Source organism: Scyliorhinus canicula, chromosome 20 (genome assembly GCF_902713615.1).
Source record: "Scyliorhinus canicula chromosome 20, sScyCan1.1, whole genome shotgun sequence".
In the NCBI taxonomy this organism is placed as follows: Eukaryota; Metazoa; Chordata; class Chondrichthyes; order Carcharhiniformes; family Scyliorhinidae; genus Scyliorhinus; species Scyliorhinus canicula.
In genome coordinates, this window is record NC_052165.1 from 25,542,095 (window position 1) to 25,560,208 (window position 18,114).

At 43.8% G+C, this 18,114-nt stretch overlaps 1 protein-coding gene across 4 annotated transcripts in view; it reads right to left on the reverse strand.

The window, feature by feature from the left end:
• LOC119955316 (myelin regulatory factor-like protein) overlaps positions 1-18,114 on the reverse strand; it is a 67,221-nt gene that overhangs the window by 17,637 nt on the left and 31,470 nt on the right. For 3 of the 4 annotated variants that reach the window (XM_038781406.1, XM_038781404.1, XM_038781403.1), the window contains 6 exons: positions 15,665-15,828; positions 13,475-13,535; positions 8,867-8,955; positions 4,478-4,552; positions 4,215-4,279; positions 3,920-4,114 (listed from right to left, as the gene is read on the reverse strand). In XM_038781406.1, the coding sequence (XP_038637334.1) occupies positions 3,920-4,114; positions 4,215-4,279; positions 4,478-4,552; positions 8,867-8,955; positions 13,475-13,535; positions 15,665-15,828 (649 nt within the window). The remainder of the gene's footprint in view (positions 1-3,919; positions 4,115-4,214; positions 4,280-4,477; positions 4,553-8,866; positions 8,956-13,474; positions 13,536-15,664; positions 15,829-18,114) is intronic. The other variant, XM_038781405.1, reaches the window with a different exon arrangement.

An 18,114-nucleotide genomic window follows, 5' to 3' on the forward strand; every position in this document is an offset into this window, starting at 1 on the left:
TTCATTATCTTGTACGTTTCTATTAGATCTCCCCTCAACCTCCTAAACTCCAATGAATATAATCCCATGATCCTCAGACGTTCATCGTATGTTAGGCCTACCATTCCTGGATCATCCGTGTGAATCTCCGCTGGACCCGCTCCAGTGCCAGTATGTCCTTCCTGAGGTATGGGGCCCAAAATTGCTCACAGTATTCTAAATGGGGCCTAACTAGTGCTTTATAAATCCTCAGAAGTACATCCCTGCTTTTATATTCCAAGCCTCTTGAGATAAATGACAACATTACATTTGCTTTCTTAATTACGGACTCAACCTGCAAGTTTACCTTTAGAGAATCCTGGACTAGGACTCCCAAGTCCCTTTGCACTTTAGCATTATGAATTTTGTCACCGTTTAGAAAATAGTCCATGCCTCTATTCTTTTTTCCAAAGTGCAAGACCTCGCACTTGCCCACGTTGAATTTCATCAGCCACTTCTTGGACCATTCTCCTAAACTGTTTAAATCTTTCTGCAGCCTCCCCACCTCCTCAATACTACCTGCCCCTCCACCTATCTTTGTATCATCGGCAAACTTGGCCAGAATGCCCCCAGTCCCGTCATCTAGATCGTTAATATATAAAGAGAACAGCTGTTCTAAAGAGAACCCTGGTTCAATGAAGAGTGCAGGAGGGCATGCCAGGAGCAACACCAAGCACACCAAAAAATGAGGTGTCAACCTGGTGAAGCTACAACACAGCGCAACTTGCATTTCAAACAGCAAGTAATAGACAGAGCTAAGCGATCCCACAATCAACCATAAGACATAGGAGCAGAATTAGGCTACTCGGCCCATCGAGTGTGCTCCATTTTCAATCATGGCTGATATTTTTCTCATCCCCATTCTCCTGCCTTCCCCTCATAACCCCTGATCCCCTTATTAATCAAGAAGCTATCTGTCTCTGTCTTAAAGACACTCAGTGATTTAGCCTCCACAGCTTTCTGCGGCAAAGAGTTCCACAGATTCACCATTCTCTGACTGAAGAAATTCTTCCTCATCTAAGTTTTAAAGAATCGTCCCTTCAGTCTGAGGCTGTGCCTTCTGGTTCTAGTTTTTCCTACTCTTGGAAGCATCCTCTCAACATCCACTCTATCCAGGCCTCGCAGTATCCTGTAAGTTTCAGTAAGATCCCCCCACTCATCCTTCTAAACTCCAATGAGTACAGACTCAGAGTCCTCAACCACTCCTCATATGACAAGTTCTTCATTCCAGGGATCTTTCTTGTGAATCTCCTCTGGATCCTTTCCAAGGCCATCCTTCCTTAGATACAAGGCCCAAAACTGCTCACAATACTCCAAATGGGGTCTGACCAGAGCCTTACACAGCTTCAGATGTACATCCCTGCTATTGTACTCTAGCCCTCGCGATATGAATGCTAACGTTGCATTTGCCTTCCTAACTGCCGACTAAACCTGCCTTAAGAGAAACTTGAACTACGACTCCAAAGCCCCTTTGTGCTTCTGATTTCCTCAGCATTTCCCCATTTAGAAAATAATCTATGCCTAAATTCCTCCTTCCAAAGTGCATAACCTTACACTTTCTCACATTGTATTCCATCTGCCACTTCTTTGCCCATTATCCGAGCCTGTCCAATTCCTTCCCCTGCTTCCTCAGTACTACCTGCCCCTCTGCATACCTTTGTATCATCTGCATACTTAGCAACAGTGCCCTCAGTTCCTTCTTCCAGATCTTTAATGTATATTGCGAAAAGTTGTGGTCCCAGCACCGACCCCTGAGGAACACCACCAGTCACCGGCTGCCATCCTGAAAGACCCCTTTATCCCCACTCTCTTCCTTCTGCCAGTCAGCCAATTCTCTATCCATGCCAGTATCTTACCTTTAACACCCTGGGCTCTTAAACTTATTTAACAGCCTCCTATGCGTCACCTTGTCAAAGCCTTCTGAAATTCTAAATAGATTATGTCCACAGGTTCTCCTTTGTCTAACCTTGTTTTTACCTCCTCAAAGAATTCTAACAGATTTGTCAAATGTTGGAGAATGGTTCAAATGGAGAGGCCTGAGGCCAGGACAAGTGGATGGAGTTTCAAGGTTGTGTTCATAGATTGCCAGCAGTTGGCAGGATGGCAGCAACAGATACTGGAAGAGGTAGGTGGAAAGAAGCCTGAAATTCAGCGGAAGGGTGTAGGCAGGAAATGAAACAAAACTGTGTTGGCTGCAAGTCATGAAACCTGATTGGACTGAGATCATGGGGACCAGGCAGACTTACCTGTCACTTTAAAGGTAAGTGAATGTGGTGTGGGTCCCGAAGGTCGGACTGGGTGTGTCCCGGAAAAACACTGATCTAGAAGAATAAGAGCAGCAAATATCGGGAAAACCAGCACCTGGACGTTCTCCTCCAAGCTGACTTGGAAATATATCACCGTTCCTTCCCTGTCGCTAAGATCCTGGACCTCCCTCCCCAATACTGCGGTGGTTCCGACAACTCAGAGACTGCAATATTCAAGAAGGCAGCTCACCATCACTTTCTCAAGAGCAACTAGGGATGGGCAATAAATTCTGGTCTAAGCCAAAGATGCCCACATCCCATAATTGGATAAATAATAAATAAAAGTGGCACACCTCCCGAATTTATATAGAAAGCTGCAGCAGAAAAAAAGAGTGGGTGTTGGGCGATGAATCAGGGTGTCAGGGAGGGAAAGGTCCTTTCAGAATGCTAAGGGGAGGGGAATGGTAGCTGTGTTTGGTGTTGAAGGTGGCGGGAGTGGAAGAGGATGAGCAGATGAATACGGAAGCTAGTGGGGCGGAAGATGAGGATAAAGATTCAGCTGGAAGACAGATTTTGGGGAGGGTGGTGCATTGAAGCAGTGGGAAGTAGAAATTGACTCTATATATTTCATATTTCGTCTGAAATCTGGTAAGATAAGAAAATACAATGTGCCCACACTGCACCATTTTATTTTGCTCCCCTCTTTCATTATTTTCAAACTACTGAGGGGATCCCTTCAGAACCAAATCTCACCTGTTTGTCTACAAAACACATATCCGACACCTAGATTAAAATATATTTGAAGTTTTCTAAATAAGTGGTACGATACACAGCTTTATTTCTCTCCAAATGGCATTTGTTATCACATTCCCCAACATAAAAAATTCATTATGGAGAAGAATCCTTTTTGGTTTCTGGCAACAGTGATGAATAATTCAAAAGCATGCATTATTCATCATTTTTTCTCTCAACTGTGTTCTCGAACTTCGTCTTGACAGAAAGCGTTGCCAACTCAATTTTTCTTACATGTTCCTAAATTACTTCCTGTATAAAGCACTGCAACACTGCTGCTGGAGAGGGAAGATGTATTACAGATGTCACTCTGGTGCTTACCAAGAGAGCAGAAAAAAATAAATCGGGGAAAAATGATATTGGTGTGCCAGTCGGACATCTCATTATGTTCTTCAAATCTATTTCCTCAAAGTAAATATTTTAAACAGTAACATCCCTTGAGCATAATAAAGTGTGGTCCTCACAGTTTAGAGCATCTCTGCCACTTAGCAATTATTCCAAGATAAGTGTTGGAATCTTATCATCCGAGGGTCCAGGATATGATGCCAGTGAAGGCCCTTTGCAATCATTCTTAAACAATCAGGAAGGCCTAAGTGGTGTAAGTGACTTCTGTCTGTTTTCGCCCATCCCGATACGAAAGATTAGTGGAACCTTTTTAATGCACCAGCAACATATATTTTAGCGTGCAGTTTGAAAGTTATCAAGTGATACAGGCTTTCAAAATTCATGTTCAATGGAAGTACAAATATCTATCCGCTGTCAGTTATCAGTGTACTGAGGGGAAAAAAAATAGCATAATTTTTTTAAAATGTGAAATACCAATTTTCTTTTTAAAAGACTATTAAGGAGTCATAAAATCTTACCTGACTGTAAAAGGTTTTGTGTTAGGTGATGATCTTTGATGCTGCCCCTATTTTTACTTTGATCCGAGATGCCCTTTCTTTGTGATTGAAGCACACAGCAGTGCACAGTGACACAAGGCAGGATATTGCAGAAGCTTACTTCAGGCCAGGGAATTTCAATATTTGCTGTTGTATAAACTGAACTTGCAGTCTCTGCTAGGGAATAAAATGGGCAAACCATGTAAGTTACAATCAATTTGATGAAAAAATGTTTTTTCTACGTAACGCATCAAACGCATTGAGTGAAACAATTTACCTGGCAACGTTGTATGTGGAGTAAAGGCAGTAAATTCATTTGTTGTAAAAGACTCTGAAATATAGCTGCAACAGTAAACAAAACCGCCAACTTAACACATTTGCAGGAAATCTTTGATTTATTTTCTTCGAAGCAAGTATCTCACAAGCTAAAGAACTGTCTTTTATTCGGTCAGAAATAGCAGTCCAGTCAATCACATGAGCATGTGGTAAGAGAGCTGAAATTTATAGGTAGATGGAGGGAACATTTTACAAAGAATTTACCTTTCATTGAGACTGTTAACATGACTTCTTTCTTCATTCAAAGTGAGTATGTAAAGTGCAGATATCAAAATCACACTGTCACAAAAAGCACATGTTATTTGCCACATAGTAAACCGATAAGAAACAATCCCGGTGTACATACAATAAACAACTGTCTTTCTTTGCAAGTAGTCAATGTGACTTAAAAGTAAATAAACTGATTTTGTGTCCCAAAACTATTCTAATCAGCAGTTCTATTTTCAACTGTTGCTAACGGATATCAAAGCTGGTATATTGTTTAAATGCAATAACTTCTGAAAATATAACAGACCAAACTGTAACCAGTAATCTGGCATTGACCTATACAAGGTATCTGAGAGACTTTGATATTAAGCCGACGTAGGTAAAGGCCAAGCTTGTACGCATCTTTGATTGTCGTAAATGATATAAATAAATAGGATCATAAAAACCACTGCTATTCATTTAGTGAGATTTATACAGCCATTACCATAGTAACATGTATGTGCTCTGTTAGCAAATGTGAAAAGGTTCCACTGACTTCAACCTTGCTATAACCAAATTGACAATGAACAAAACCGGAGTGACATTTTATGTCACAATATAAAGATTAGGAATGGCTGGATAAACAGTATCTGTGTAGAACAAATTTATCTGATTCATCCAATAAGCCTATTTTTCATTGGAACATAGAACATAGAGAAATACAGCACAGAACAGGCCCTTAGGCCCACGATGTTGTGCCGAACTTTTATCATTTGTTTAAGAACAAATTAATCTACACCCCATCATTCTTCCGTAATCCATGTACCTATCCAATAGCCGCTTGAAGGTCCCTAATGTTTCCGACTCAACTACTTCCATAGGCAGTGCATTCCATGCCCCCACTACTCTCTGGGTAAAGAACCTACCTCTGACATCCCCCCTATATCTTCCACCATTCACCTTAAATTTATGTCCCCTTGTAATCATTTGTTCCATCCAGGGAAAAAGTCTCTGACTGTCTACTTTATCTATTCCCCTGATTATCTTATTAACCTCAATCAAGTCGCCCCTCATACTTCTCCGTTCTACTGTAAATAGAAAAATAATTGCTGTAGAGAGTTCATATGGACAAATATTATTTTAATTCAGAATAAGGCAATGACATTTTAAAAATATATCTTTTTATTAAGGCATTTATATAAATATTAAGCACGAACCATCACAAGAGTATGAACAACTAGAAATCTCAGACAAAGTAAATAACCATCCGAACACCCCTACCTCCCTGCCATCCCCCTCCTCCTGACCTACTGGCCCCATTTTAACCCCAATGTTCCCCCTGCTGACACCTTAATTTTCTTTGAAAAAAAATCGATGAACAGCTCCCATCTCCGGGCAAACCCATCAACTGACTCTCTTAAGGCAAACTTGATTTTCTCCAACTTTGGGAACTCTGCCAGGTCACTCAACCATACCCCTGGCTTTGGTAGCCCCGAATCCCTCCACTCCAGCAAAATCCGTCTCCAGGCTACCAGGGAGGCAAAGGCCAAAACGTCGGCCTCTCTCGCCCCCTGGACTCCCGGGTCTTCTGACACATCAAATATCACCACTTCTGGACTCGGGACCTCCTTCACCTTCAGGACCTCGAATATTAGGTCTGTGAACCCCAACCAGAACCCCTTTGGCTTCAGACATGCCCAAAACATGTGGCATTGGTTTGCGGGCCTCCCCACGCATCGCCCACACGTGTCTTCTACCCTCTCAAAGAACTTACTCATCCTGGCTACTGTCACATGCACCCTGTGAATTTCCTTAAATTGGATAAGGCTAAGCCTCGTGCACAACATAGATGCATTCACCCTCCTCAGAGCCTCCTCCCACAAACCGGCCTCCAATTCCCCCCCAGCTCCTCCTCACTTCTCCTATCGGGCAATGAAAATTTTAACACACTTCTAAATCTTAGTTTATCAAAGCAGGTCCTGGACGGGCACAAAGCAAACAAGTGAAGACAACCATTACCTCTCAACGTTTAATGAATAAAACAAAACTGAATTCTTCTTCCAGATATTTCTGTAGTCATGGATTGGATTGGATTAGATTTGTTTATTGTCACGTGTACCGAGGTACAGTGAAAAGTATTTTTCTGCAAGCAGCTCAACAGATCATTCAGTACATGGGAAGAAAAGGGAATTAAACAAAATTCAAGAAAATACATAATAGGGCAACAGAAGATATACAATGTAACTACATAAGCATTGGCATCGGTTGAAGCATACAGGGTGTAGTGTTAATGAGGTCAGTCAATAAGAGGGTCATTTAGGAGTCTGGTGACAGTGGGGAAGAAGCTGTTTTTGAGTCTGTTCGTGCGTGTTCTCAGACTTCTGTATCTCCTGCCCGATGGAAGAAGTGCCCTCATGTAGACCAATTTTTGTTGTCAAATTACGGTTTGTTAATCTTTCAATAACATTTAAAACTTTTGTTTGCCATTAATGTTAAATTGAAATGATCTGTTAGTGAGTGATGAAACTGTTGTGCCTGATTTCTTTTTCACTGCATATACATTTAACATATACATCTGTTGTGTGTGCCTGAATGCCATTGTAATGCAAAGGTGCTCAGTAGAGAAAAGGTTAATGTGGGACTGCAGGATAGCACACCCACTGTATGATGTGTAGAGTCACATGGCAATAGACTCAGAATAAAAGTAGAGAAGTATTGTTGCAATTGTATAGGGTGTTGGTGAGACCACATCTGGAGTAATGTGTCCAGTTTTGGTCTTATTTGAGGAAGGATGTGATGGCATTGGAAGCAGTTCAGAGGAGGTTCACCAGATTGATCTGGGATGAAGGGGTTGACATATAAGGAAAGAAACAGACTGGGCTTATACTCGCTGGAAGGGTATACTAGAAGGGTGAGAGGGGATCTGACCGAGGTATATAAAATATTAAAAGGGATCGAGAAAGTAAATATAGACCAAATGTTCCCCCTTGTGGGGCAATATAGAACAAAAAAGTCACAGATATAGGCTGAGAGGCAGTAGATTTAAAACTGAGAAGAGGAGGAACTACTTCTCAAAGAAGGCGGTGAATTTGTGGAACTCGTTGCCCCATAGTGCCATGGGCACTAACGAATCGTTAAATAGTTTCAAGAGGGAGATAGATATATTTCTGATTTTTAAAATGGGTTAAAGGGATATGGGGAATAAGTGGGGAGGTGGCTTTAAGAGCAGGAAGAGATCAACCATGATCTGATTGAATGGCAGAGCAGGCTTGAAGGACCAAATTGCCTACCTCTGCTTCTAATTCCTATCTTCCTATGTTCCTAATAGTCTGGAAGGAATCCATGTGCATGACAACAGCACGATGCATGGCAGAAGCACCAGGCATTTTTAAAAAAAATTTTTAAATAAATTTAGATTACCGAATTATTTTTTCCAATTAAGGGGCAATTTAGCATGGCCAGTCCACCTACTCTGCACATTTTTGGGTTGTGGTGGCGAAACCCACGCAGACACGGGGAGAATGTGCAAACTCCACACGGACAGTGACCCAGAGCCGGGATCGAACCTGGGACCTCAGCGCCGTGAGGCGGTTGTGCTAACCACTAGGCCACCGTGCTACCCTGGAGGCACCAGGCATGGCAGTGACTGGAATATGTGCATAGTTAAAGACTACCAATGAAATGTTCATGTTTAAACATACAAATTTTGAGATCTCATAATTGAGACATCAAACAACCCATAACACAACATCTATTAAGTCAATAATCGTTCTACAAGCTCTTAAAATAATTGAGAAGCTGGCAATTGAATGGCACAATTACCCTTCAATAATATGAATTCTATTGTTCTGTCCCTGTCTTAAACATATCCAACTCCAATTCATTTCTTTCCTTGTGGAATTCTTAGCTTCCTCAGACTTTACTTTCATCTATGATCTACAGACATTGATCAAATTTAAGATTATCAGCTAAACACTACTTTATTTTGATCTATCTTATATTTTCAGCTTTGGTGGTATACTACACAATGAGTAAATATTAAAAACAACACTGCACACCACAGTAGCCCCTATAAGAGGAAGTTCAATGCTGGAAGGGTGAAACAGGAGGTAGTTCTTGTGTACAGATACACATCTTCTTTTTTACAGTTGCAATTGATGGATTAAAGAGCAGTGGTTGACAGATTTTGAATGGGTTGCTTGTCCTCCCATCCAGGGAACAGTAAAAAGGAAGGATAGAGGCAGAGCAGCAAGTTAAAAATGCATTTTTTTGCCCCTGGCTGAGGCCACAAAGAGTTGGACAGCTGATGGAGGTAGAGCATCGGCTGGAACCCGAGTATTAATTTGCACAGCTTCAATGACAAACTGACAAAATACTGCATAACGTATACTTAGCTTAGTTGCTTACCAAAACGCCATGAGTCCCAATAAAGCCATGATGACAATATGGAAAACCTTGTGTAAAGAACAGTCGCCTTTCTTCTGGTTAAAGTAGGCCTGGATTACAAAAAGTAAAACAATTGTGGAAATGTTTTCGCTTCTGCCTTAACCAATTTGCTGACATCAGATGCTTCCCACAGAATCAAAAGCCGAGTTTCGCAAGTTACTTCAAAGACCCAAACAATGCAATGCTTCCAATAAGAAAATTAATATTCTATTGAGCAATGACATGATTAAATACAATTCCATGTAGGGACAACCATTTTTCTGTGATAGGGAAATAAGAACTAACAAATGTTTTGTCAAAATTGGAATAATATACTTCCACTGAATTACACCTTTGATAGAGTAATGCATAAAGGAATATGTTCCGGAATGTTTCTGAAAGTTATAATTTTTATAAAGCAATGCTCAAATAATTTACAATATTATCAGAACCTAATCCACGCACTGGTTCCTTGCCATACACTTTAGTCTGTGCGGTCTTTTAAGGAGATTTTTAAAATCCATTTGCACAATTTATGCACAGACCCAGTCAGTCACCACTCAGATTTGAATTTTTTTTTTAGAAGAAATTATTCCAAATAAATCAAGGGTGGAATTTGTTGTGATCCCCCTGGGAAGTAAGGGAATGTGTATCATCCAGTTCCCATTAACTCATAACAAGTATGAACTCCCCCGGTAATTGGGGGCAAAGCTTCCCCCTTAACAGGGAAGGCCCCGAGGCATAAAAACCCCGGCCTAGATGCAGGTCGGGGACGGTGACCCTTTGGGGCGTGGGAGTTTAGTAGTGTATCATAATAAATCTCTTTCTTTGTATCCTACTGTGCGTCATATGGGTGTTTCTCACCTGTCGGATTCTACAGGATTTAATGTGGCCTACTTAAGAGGGCTCAAGGCAAGGGGAGGGGGTGTGTAAAATGAGGAGGGAAAGCCTGACAAATTGAAGACAGATCCACATTTTACCAGCAGCAGGAAACCTCTAAGGTGGGCATTGTCACTATGATGCAGGAAGCTAATACTAATTGGTGGGCAAGTGTCAGTGGGTCATCTCTGCGGAGCTGAGCATGAATCTACTGGCTGGCTCTGAGAGCCAATGGGTCATTTCTGAGGAGCAGATGTTTCAGACAGTAGCAGTGGCCTCTCAGCAGGGTAAGCATAGGCACAATGTCACAGGGAGCAGGGGTGTTAACAAGGCCTGGGAAATTTTCTGCAAGGGCAGTATCTGGACCAAGGAGGATATGACTCATCCAATCAGTCCTACCGGACAGCCGTGTGGAGGAATGTTGATGAAGAGGGAGGAAGGCAGCTGCAGTAAGAGGGCCAATCACTGGGCAGACCACGGAAGAATGACGAGTGCAGTAGTAGCATGATTCCCGCACTAAGACAAGGCCAACCATAGCCCAGAAATTTCAGGACAGGCCTGATCTATGTCCAGAAGTTGAAACACCAGTGCTGACAAAGGAAGTGGCTGTCAAGGGAGATTGGCATTGACCTGGGAGATTGGCATTAGCCTGGGAGATTGGCATTGACCTGTGCAGAGCACTCAGAAGGAGCTCTGAGCCATGGGATGACACCCAATACTATTGGCACTGTACTTTACTGTAGAGTTGAACTTCTACACACCCGGCAGCTTCCAGGGATCCACCAGGAACATGTGCAGGCTCCCCCAGGCAACAGCTCATTGCTGCATTGAGGAGGTCACCAATGCATTGTTCAAGAGGTCCAGAGAGTTTGTGCACCATCGAACTGATCCTGATAACCAGGCTCTATGTGGCTGATACCAGAGGTCTATCATCATTCTGAGGCTCAGATTCCCCCAGTCCACCGACTGTCAACGATCTCAACTGACACCAGCCTCCATTAACTGCACGAGCATATATTGATCAGACTAGTGACCCTGAATCTACTCATGAGCACATTCCCTTTGACGCAAGAGTATCTGTGTTTGTGGAAGGTGTGGGGGGAATGAAGTGATGGTGCACCATCTGTAGAATCCTCCTTCACAGAGATGAACGGTAGGGCCCTAGTCCTTGCGGCTACCCATCCTTCCAGAGTGTGAAAAACTGCATGAAAGAACACGAACAGTGAAAGATGAGGCCTTCAAATTTCCTCCTCCCACCCATGCCTGCTGTGAATATTTTGTCCAGCATTGGGTACAAGAGCCTCCTCAATCTCTTCATCCGCGACTCCAGTTTCTCCATCCACAATCACTCAGCCACCCTAGTGGTTCAAGGTGGACACCAGTACACAATTATCGACCATTCATCAGCGATCTTGACCCCCTTGTGGGCCTGTTTCTCCTGCAAGCAGGAGGAGGAACACAGTTTCCATACAAAGATCAGCTGAATACAAGATCAGCTGTCATTCCTCTGGCCCAAGATGGGGGTTTATGTACGTCTTCTCCTTGCCTCTATTCTCATGGAATGTGGAGGGCACTGCCAAAGAGAGCCTGTCACCAACATGCATCAATGCATCATCAGGCAGGTGGTGCACCCCAATACCAGGGCTCACCTTGCTGATTCCTCTCCATGTGCCGATCCGTCCAGCTTTGCCAATTGCACGCCTCAACAAACTGAGCAGTAAGTCGGACTCACCCGGGCAGAGTGGAGGAGGGTATCGAGTTGTTTGTGGTCCTACGTTGCTGTACCCATGAATGCTGGCCTCCACTGTTAGCCCCATCCAAGTTTCCTTGCACATGTAGGTTTAATAAGGACACGCGGAGTTCACACCGAGTGTAATAAAGAAATGTAGTTTTATTTATACACGATAATTACACTGCCCAGTAGATTCCTATCGAGTTCCTTTTCTGGTCGGTGCCTGACTGGCCGACCTTTTATACCGGGGTTAATAGAGATCCCCCGCTCTTAGCGAGGGAGCTCGTACTCACAAGAACCATGGTGGAGAAAAGCATTCCAATCCTGTTGGCATCGTGCGGGTATTACGGTAGGAGAGTCTTTTCTTGCTGTCCCTAGGGAAGTGTACCTTCTACCTTTCCCATGCATCCTAGAGGGGAGTGTGCAAGGAGGCATTGCTAAACCATGGAGACACCCAATGTCTTCCCTCAGGTACACTGGCAGCAGTCTCCTGGTCCACCCCTCGGGCTTCAGTTGAGTGAGGGGTCTTCCACCAGAACAAAATGAAGCCCCAGAGAATTGAGTGGGCCTTGTTACCAGCCCACAAGGCACTCATCTACTTGTATGGTCACCTCGGCTCTACTTCTGGGGTCAGCGGCTCCAACTCTATCCCACACACCGCCACCTCCTGCCCCTCCCCGAACCCAGAGCAAAAATTGCATGTTTTGGGGTACGTTTTACTGAGGCGGGTATGACATATCGGGAAATTGTCTGACTTGAGCTATTGTTCTTATTAGTCAAAAGCCAGCCCCATATCGACATATACAATTTATACTTCATGAGTTTAGCTCACTTGGCTCGACAGCTAGTTTATTAGGCAGTGCAAGGCCAGCAGTGTGGGTTCAATTCCCATTCTGGCTGAAGTTATTGACGAAGGCACCACCTTCTCAACCTTGCCCCTCGTCTGAGGTTTGGTAATTCTCAGGTCAAATCACCACCAGTCAGCTCTCCCCCTCAAAGGGGGAAGCAGCCTATGGTCATCTGGGAAATTGGCAACTTTACCTTATATTACTGCATGAGGATTGGTTGGCAAATTAACTCTGGTTGGCAAGTGAACTCTGATTTGTTGGTTGGAAAATTCTTACATATACAATCACAAATAAAAATTCTCTCTTTCCTTAAAAGACACAAAAAATGGATGCTTTGTTCATTTATCTCACTGCTGTTTGAGGCAGCTGCTGTGTAGAAATTAGCTGCTGGGTTTTTATATCACAACAGTATTACACTTCAAATGTCCGAAAGTCACTCAAGGTACTATATAAATGCAAGTCTTTTGTTTTCACTTAATTCAAAGTGGCTTCATTTAACATTTTAGTATTAAATTTCCACACTGATATTTAAACAGTTCAATTTAAATTATTAGATAGTTAACTTTTCAGTGCAAAAATGAATTTGAATTACCTGTTCTTAAGATATATTTTTACAAGAGTTATTTAAAAAATAATTGATTCTTTGGACGTGGGTGTCTTTAGACAAGCCATCATTTATTACCTTGGCTTCAATATGGTAGCGGTGAGCATCTGTGTGGTCAAGGGACTTTCCGCAACGCTGACAGTTGGGAATTCCAGCAGTTGGCGCCCTGTCTGTGCGGAGTCTGCACATCCTCCCCGTGTCTGCGTGGGTTTCCTCCGGGTGCTCTGGTTTCCTCCCACAGTCCAAAGATGTGCAGGTTAGGTGGATTGGCCATGATAAATTGCCCTTGGTGTCCAAAATTGCCCTTAGTGTTAGGTGGGGTTACTGGGTTATGGGGATAGGGTGGTGTTGACCTTGGGTAGGGTGCTCTTTCCAAGAGCCAATGCTGACTCGATGGGCTGAATGGCCTCCTTCTGTAAATTCTATGTAAATGCTGGAATTTCAAACAAAAACTCTGCCATGCTGCTCCTTTCTCAATAGGGAGAGGAACTGATGAAACAATACAACTTGCCTCTGCTTTCACATACCTTGCGTTTGGCCATAACAGATTTCCTTGAGGGTGTCACATTGGATGTCCGACCAAATATGCTATAAAACAGTCAACAAATCTTCATTTAACCAGTCCTTTCACTAGATACACGACAATATGATTTAAGTTATAAATCTATAAAGGAGTAACTTTATTCTATTGGCAGTAGTTGAAAATGTTTTCACAATACATATTTCAATTGTTTACCCCCCACACACACCGCCAGAATCACAAAGCCAAAACAATTACCTGTATTGAGTGTGACAATTGGAGAAGTCATATATAACACATCATAAACTAGGTTTTAAAGAGATTATAGAGTTTACAGATCGCGTATTGAACTAAATACTAATCACGCTTTTGGTTTATACATGTTGAAACAAATTAGCACTTTTCTGTTCTGGGGCAGACTTAAGAGTGCTTCAAGAACCACACTCTTGTGGGTGGTTCTTGAAGCACTCAAGGGGGTGGCACGCGGCACAGTGGTTAGCACTGCAGCCTGCATCGCTGAGGACCCGGGTTCGAATCCCGGCCCTGGGTCACTGTCCGTGTGGAGTTTGAACATTTTCCCCATGTTTGCATGGGTTTCACCCCCACAATCCAAAGATGTGTAGGTTAGGTGGATTAGCCACACTAAATTGCCCCTTAATTGGGAAAAAAAAAATTGGGTACTCTAAATTTATATTTTAAAAAAGAACCACACTCTGCAATTCAACACATGAACTGAAGATGGAGTCTTGGAATTGGTCACACGGGGATCTAGAAATTAAATCTGCTAGGGTGAGTAATAAGCAATGAATAAAATTTTTAAAAGACAGGACACAAACAGGGTGAATGAGTGAACAGTGCAGGAATTCACAGAAGCGAATTAGCAGTGGGTATGACTTTGAACGGTTCCTTCATTCCCAGGTTAAGTGATCTTAAAATTAAAATATTTAACAGCTGTAGTTGGTAGGAATTAAAAATACAAGCCAGGTAAAGGACCAAATGAAAATTCCGACTTGTCCCAGAATGAAAGGAAGCATTCAGCAGAACATCTGCTCCTACTTCATTGCAGCGTTGATGTATGCATACTTGTGACAGTAATAAAAATTATTGTGATTATTATTATGCTGATAACACTTAGGAGATGAGGAGAATGTTTCTTTGAAAAGAAAAGCTGTAATGTCAGCCCTTTGTGCTTGGAGAAAGAATGCAGTCGATATTGTGGGCACACACTCAATTGTTGCTGAGTTGATCAAGTGAATTATTAATAGGTTACTTCACACAGCTAAATAAAGAACAATGATGTAACAAATTATAATATAGAATAGTTTATAGTAAGTTAGTTACAAATACCCATTAATTATTTTAGTGAAGCAATGTATTGTGGTAATAGCATATTACAATGGTAACAGAAAACAAACCCTAACAAGTTTTCTTTTTTTTTTGGCTTTTAACATGGTTTTCTTAACTCTTTTTCTGCATGGTCAAAGAATGTTTATACAGCTCCACAGACATTGGGACGCTTCTGGTATTTTCCAGATCATTTTAATGTGGGAAAGTTTGTGATGTTGGACTATTTTTATTCCCCTTCACATCAGTCTTCCACAACCACTTCCAGCACAAAACACTGACAGTCATTATGAATGGGAACGTCAAGGAATGGTTTCCCTCCCTAACTCAGGAGGGCAAGTGGATATTTTAGTGGCTTTCTTTCTCCCTCAGCTAAGGCTTGCTAGCTCACCACAGAACCTGGGAATTTCATGAGTGGTCAAGTGCCATTTTCTTCAGTGAATGTACCCATGTAGCTCCTCATAAGTGTAGTTTAATCTTCTCCAGGATTGTATAGGACATACCTTGGACAGGACGGCACGGTGGGTAGCACTGTTGCCTCACAGCTCCAGGGACCGGGTTCAACTCCGGCCAAGGGTGACTGTCGGGTCACTTTCTCCCCTTATCTGCGTGGGTTTCCTCTGGGTGCTCCGGTTTCCTCCCACTGTCTAATGTGCAGCATAGGTGGGTTGGCCATGCTAAAATTGCCCCTTAGTGTCCTAAAGGTTAGATTGGGTTACGGGGATAGGGTGGAGGCATGGGCTTCAGCTTAAGTGGGGGGCTCTTTCCAATGGCCGGTGCAGACCTGATGGGATGAATGGCCTCCTTCTGCACAGTAGGGATTCGATGATTCTATGTAAGTAAATACACTCACCTGCTCCTATTCTTCTCACTTATTGTGGATTTCATGCTCCCAATCCGCTTCAGTTTGGCAAGATTTTTGTTCCAGGCTTCTAATTCTTGAACTCTTTTTTCAAAATTGTCAGTCAACTTGCATAACTCTTTCACTGCTCCAACGTTCTCCATGAAAATTTGTTCCTACAGAAAGGAAACATTCTTCTTCATCCAACAAAAGTACAATTTCTGCATAATATTGGGAAGAACAAATCAATTTTCCTTAAAATTGCTAACTACCAATTAAACATCTTGCAAAAGTGGAGAAGATTTAAGCTGCCTTCACTACAGCCATTGGACCAAAGATATTCAGGAGAGTAACTACTTCAACTTAAGTAGCTTTCTTATTGCATTTAATGCGTTTGCAGCCAATGGCAATATCAAAGAACATTTGTTGGAAACCAGGATCACCCTGACTATAGTTCCCATGATGTCAGGTCAAAATTGGGCACGGAATTTGCACTTTCTGCATCCCTCCAGCTGATGAAATCAGTACCATTCCATGTTGAACACCAAATGGAAGAAGCACTGAGTGTGGGCACAGAATTTACTCTAGGTGGGGACTTCAATGTCCATCACCAAGAACGGCTTGATAGAACCACTACTGATCGCAAGAGTCCTAAATGACACAGCTGCTCAACTGGGTCTGCATCACATGGTGAGGAAGCTAACAAGAGGGGGAAACCTTCACATTGTGGATACCCTTCATCGTCTTGTGTGGCACTATCATCGTGCTAAATGGAATAGATTTCAAACAGATCCAAAAACTCAAAATTGGGCATTAATTAATTTCACATTGATGAACGATCAATTGCACAGAGACGAGAGTTGAATACAACTGAGGCTTTATTACTTTAAGATGTGTGGCCTCTAACAGCAGCTAGCAAAATGGCTGCTGTACGGTGAGCACACATATTTATACTCTGCCTACTGGGCGGAGCCAGCAGGCAGGACTATCCCCATACCTGTATACAGGGTCTTACCACACATCTCCTAATATACATAACAGTGGTGATTACCACATTCAACCCCAGTTAAAATTGAGTCCGGTGGGGGTGGCGGAGAACTATATACAGATGCTTTAACAGTCCCGAACCAATTACAGGTTTAGCCAGTCCGGGGCCTTGATGTGACGTTGGGAGCGACGCAGTGGTGCCGGTGATTCCGGTGGTGGTCTGATCCTCGGTGACTCTGGGAGCGTGCCAAAATCCTCTTCATCCTCGGGCGTGGGCAGGGTAAGGACAGATGGTCCTGAGGGAGGGGGGGGGGGGGGCTGCAGGATGCGCGGGGGGGAGGGTGGCACCAGGCTGGAAATGTGTGTGTGTGTGCGTGGAACCTGCTGGTGCCAGGTCCCTGAGGGAGACAGTATCCTGGTGGCCATCGGGGTACGCCACGTAGGCGTACTGGGGGTTAGCGTGGAGTAACAGCACCCTTTCAACCAACGGGTCCACCTTGTGGAGTCGTATGTGCTTACGGAGGAGTACGGGTCCTGGAGCTGCGAGCCAAGTCGGGCAAAGAGACTTTCATGGAGTGTGTCGTTAGTCGCAGTGCTTAGGAGCGACTGAATGGAGTGCAGCGCATCGGGGAGGATCTCCTGCCAGCAGGAGGCCGGGAGATTTCTGGACCGTAGGGCCAGCTGGACCAGACCGTCCTCTTCTCCCTCTCCACCTGCCCATTTTCCCGGGGGGTTATAGCTGGTCGTCCTGCTGGAGGAGATACCCCTGCAGAGCAGGAACTGACGCAGCTCATCGCTCATGAAGGAGGATCCCCTGTCACTGTGGATGTAGGCGGGGAAACCGAACAAAGCGAAGATTGTGTTGAGGCCTTTGATGACGGTGGCAGAAGGGGAATCTGGAGTACTCACCGACCACACCGAGGAAGTACGTGTTACGGTCGGTGGGGGGGAGGGACCATTTGAAATCGACGCTGAGTCGTTCAAAGGGCCGGGAGGCCTTGGCCAGGCGTGCGCGGTCCGGCTGGTAGAAGTACACTTGAATATGTCTAAGCTGGAGTTACCCAAGGTGCGAGATTGAACGGTCTCAGGGTAACTCCAGCTTAGACATATTCAAGTGAGACTAACTACTGACCTGAATATGCAAATCTGGATCATGCCCATTGAGGGCGAGATCCAGATCACAGCGTCTCTCAAGATCTAAGGAGAGGCCTCTTGCGGGATTTACCGGCCTCGTTGCGTCACCAAGTAGGGCGCGACAAGGTTGGCACCGTAGACCAGGTGTAACGGCACTGGGGAGGATGTCCCAGTTGATCGGGTGTTCCCGGGTGGTCGGGCCCTGGGCAAGCTGGTACCCTGGTACTCCTGCTGGCACCCAAGCACTGCCAGGATGTCAAGCTGGTGGTGCTGAGGTGACATCTTGGAGGTGCCAGGGATCAGTTACAAGGGTGCCCTGCCCTTATGAGGTGGGCTCGAGG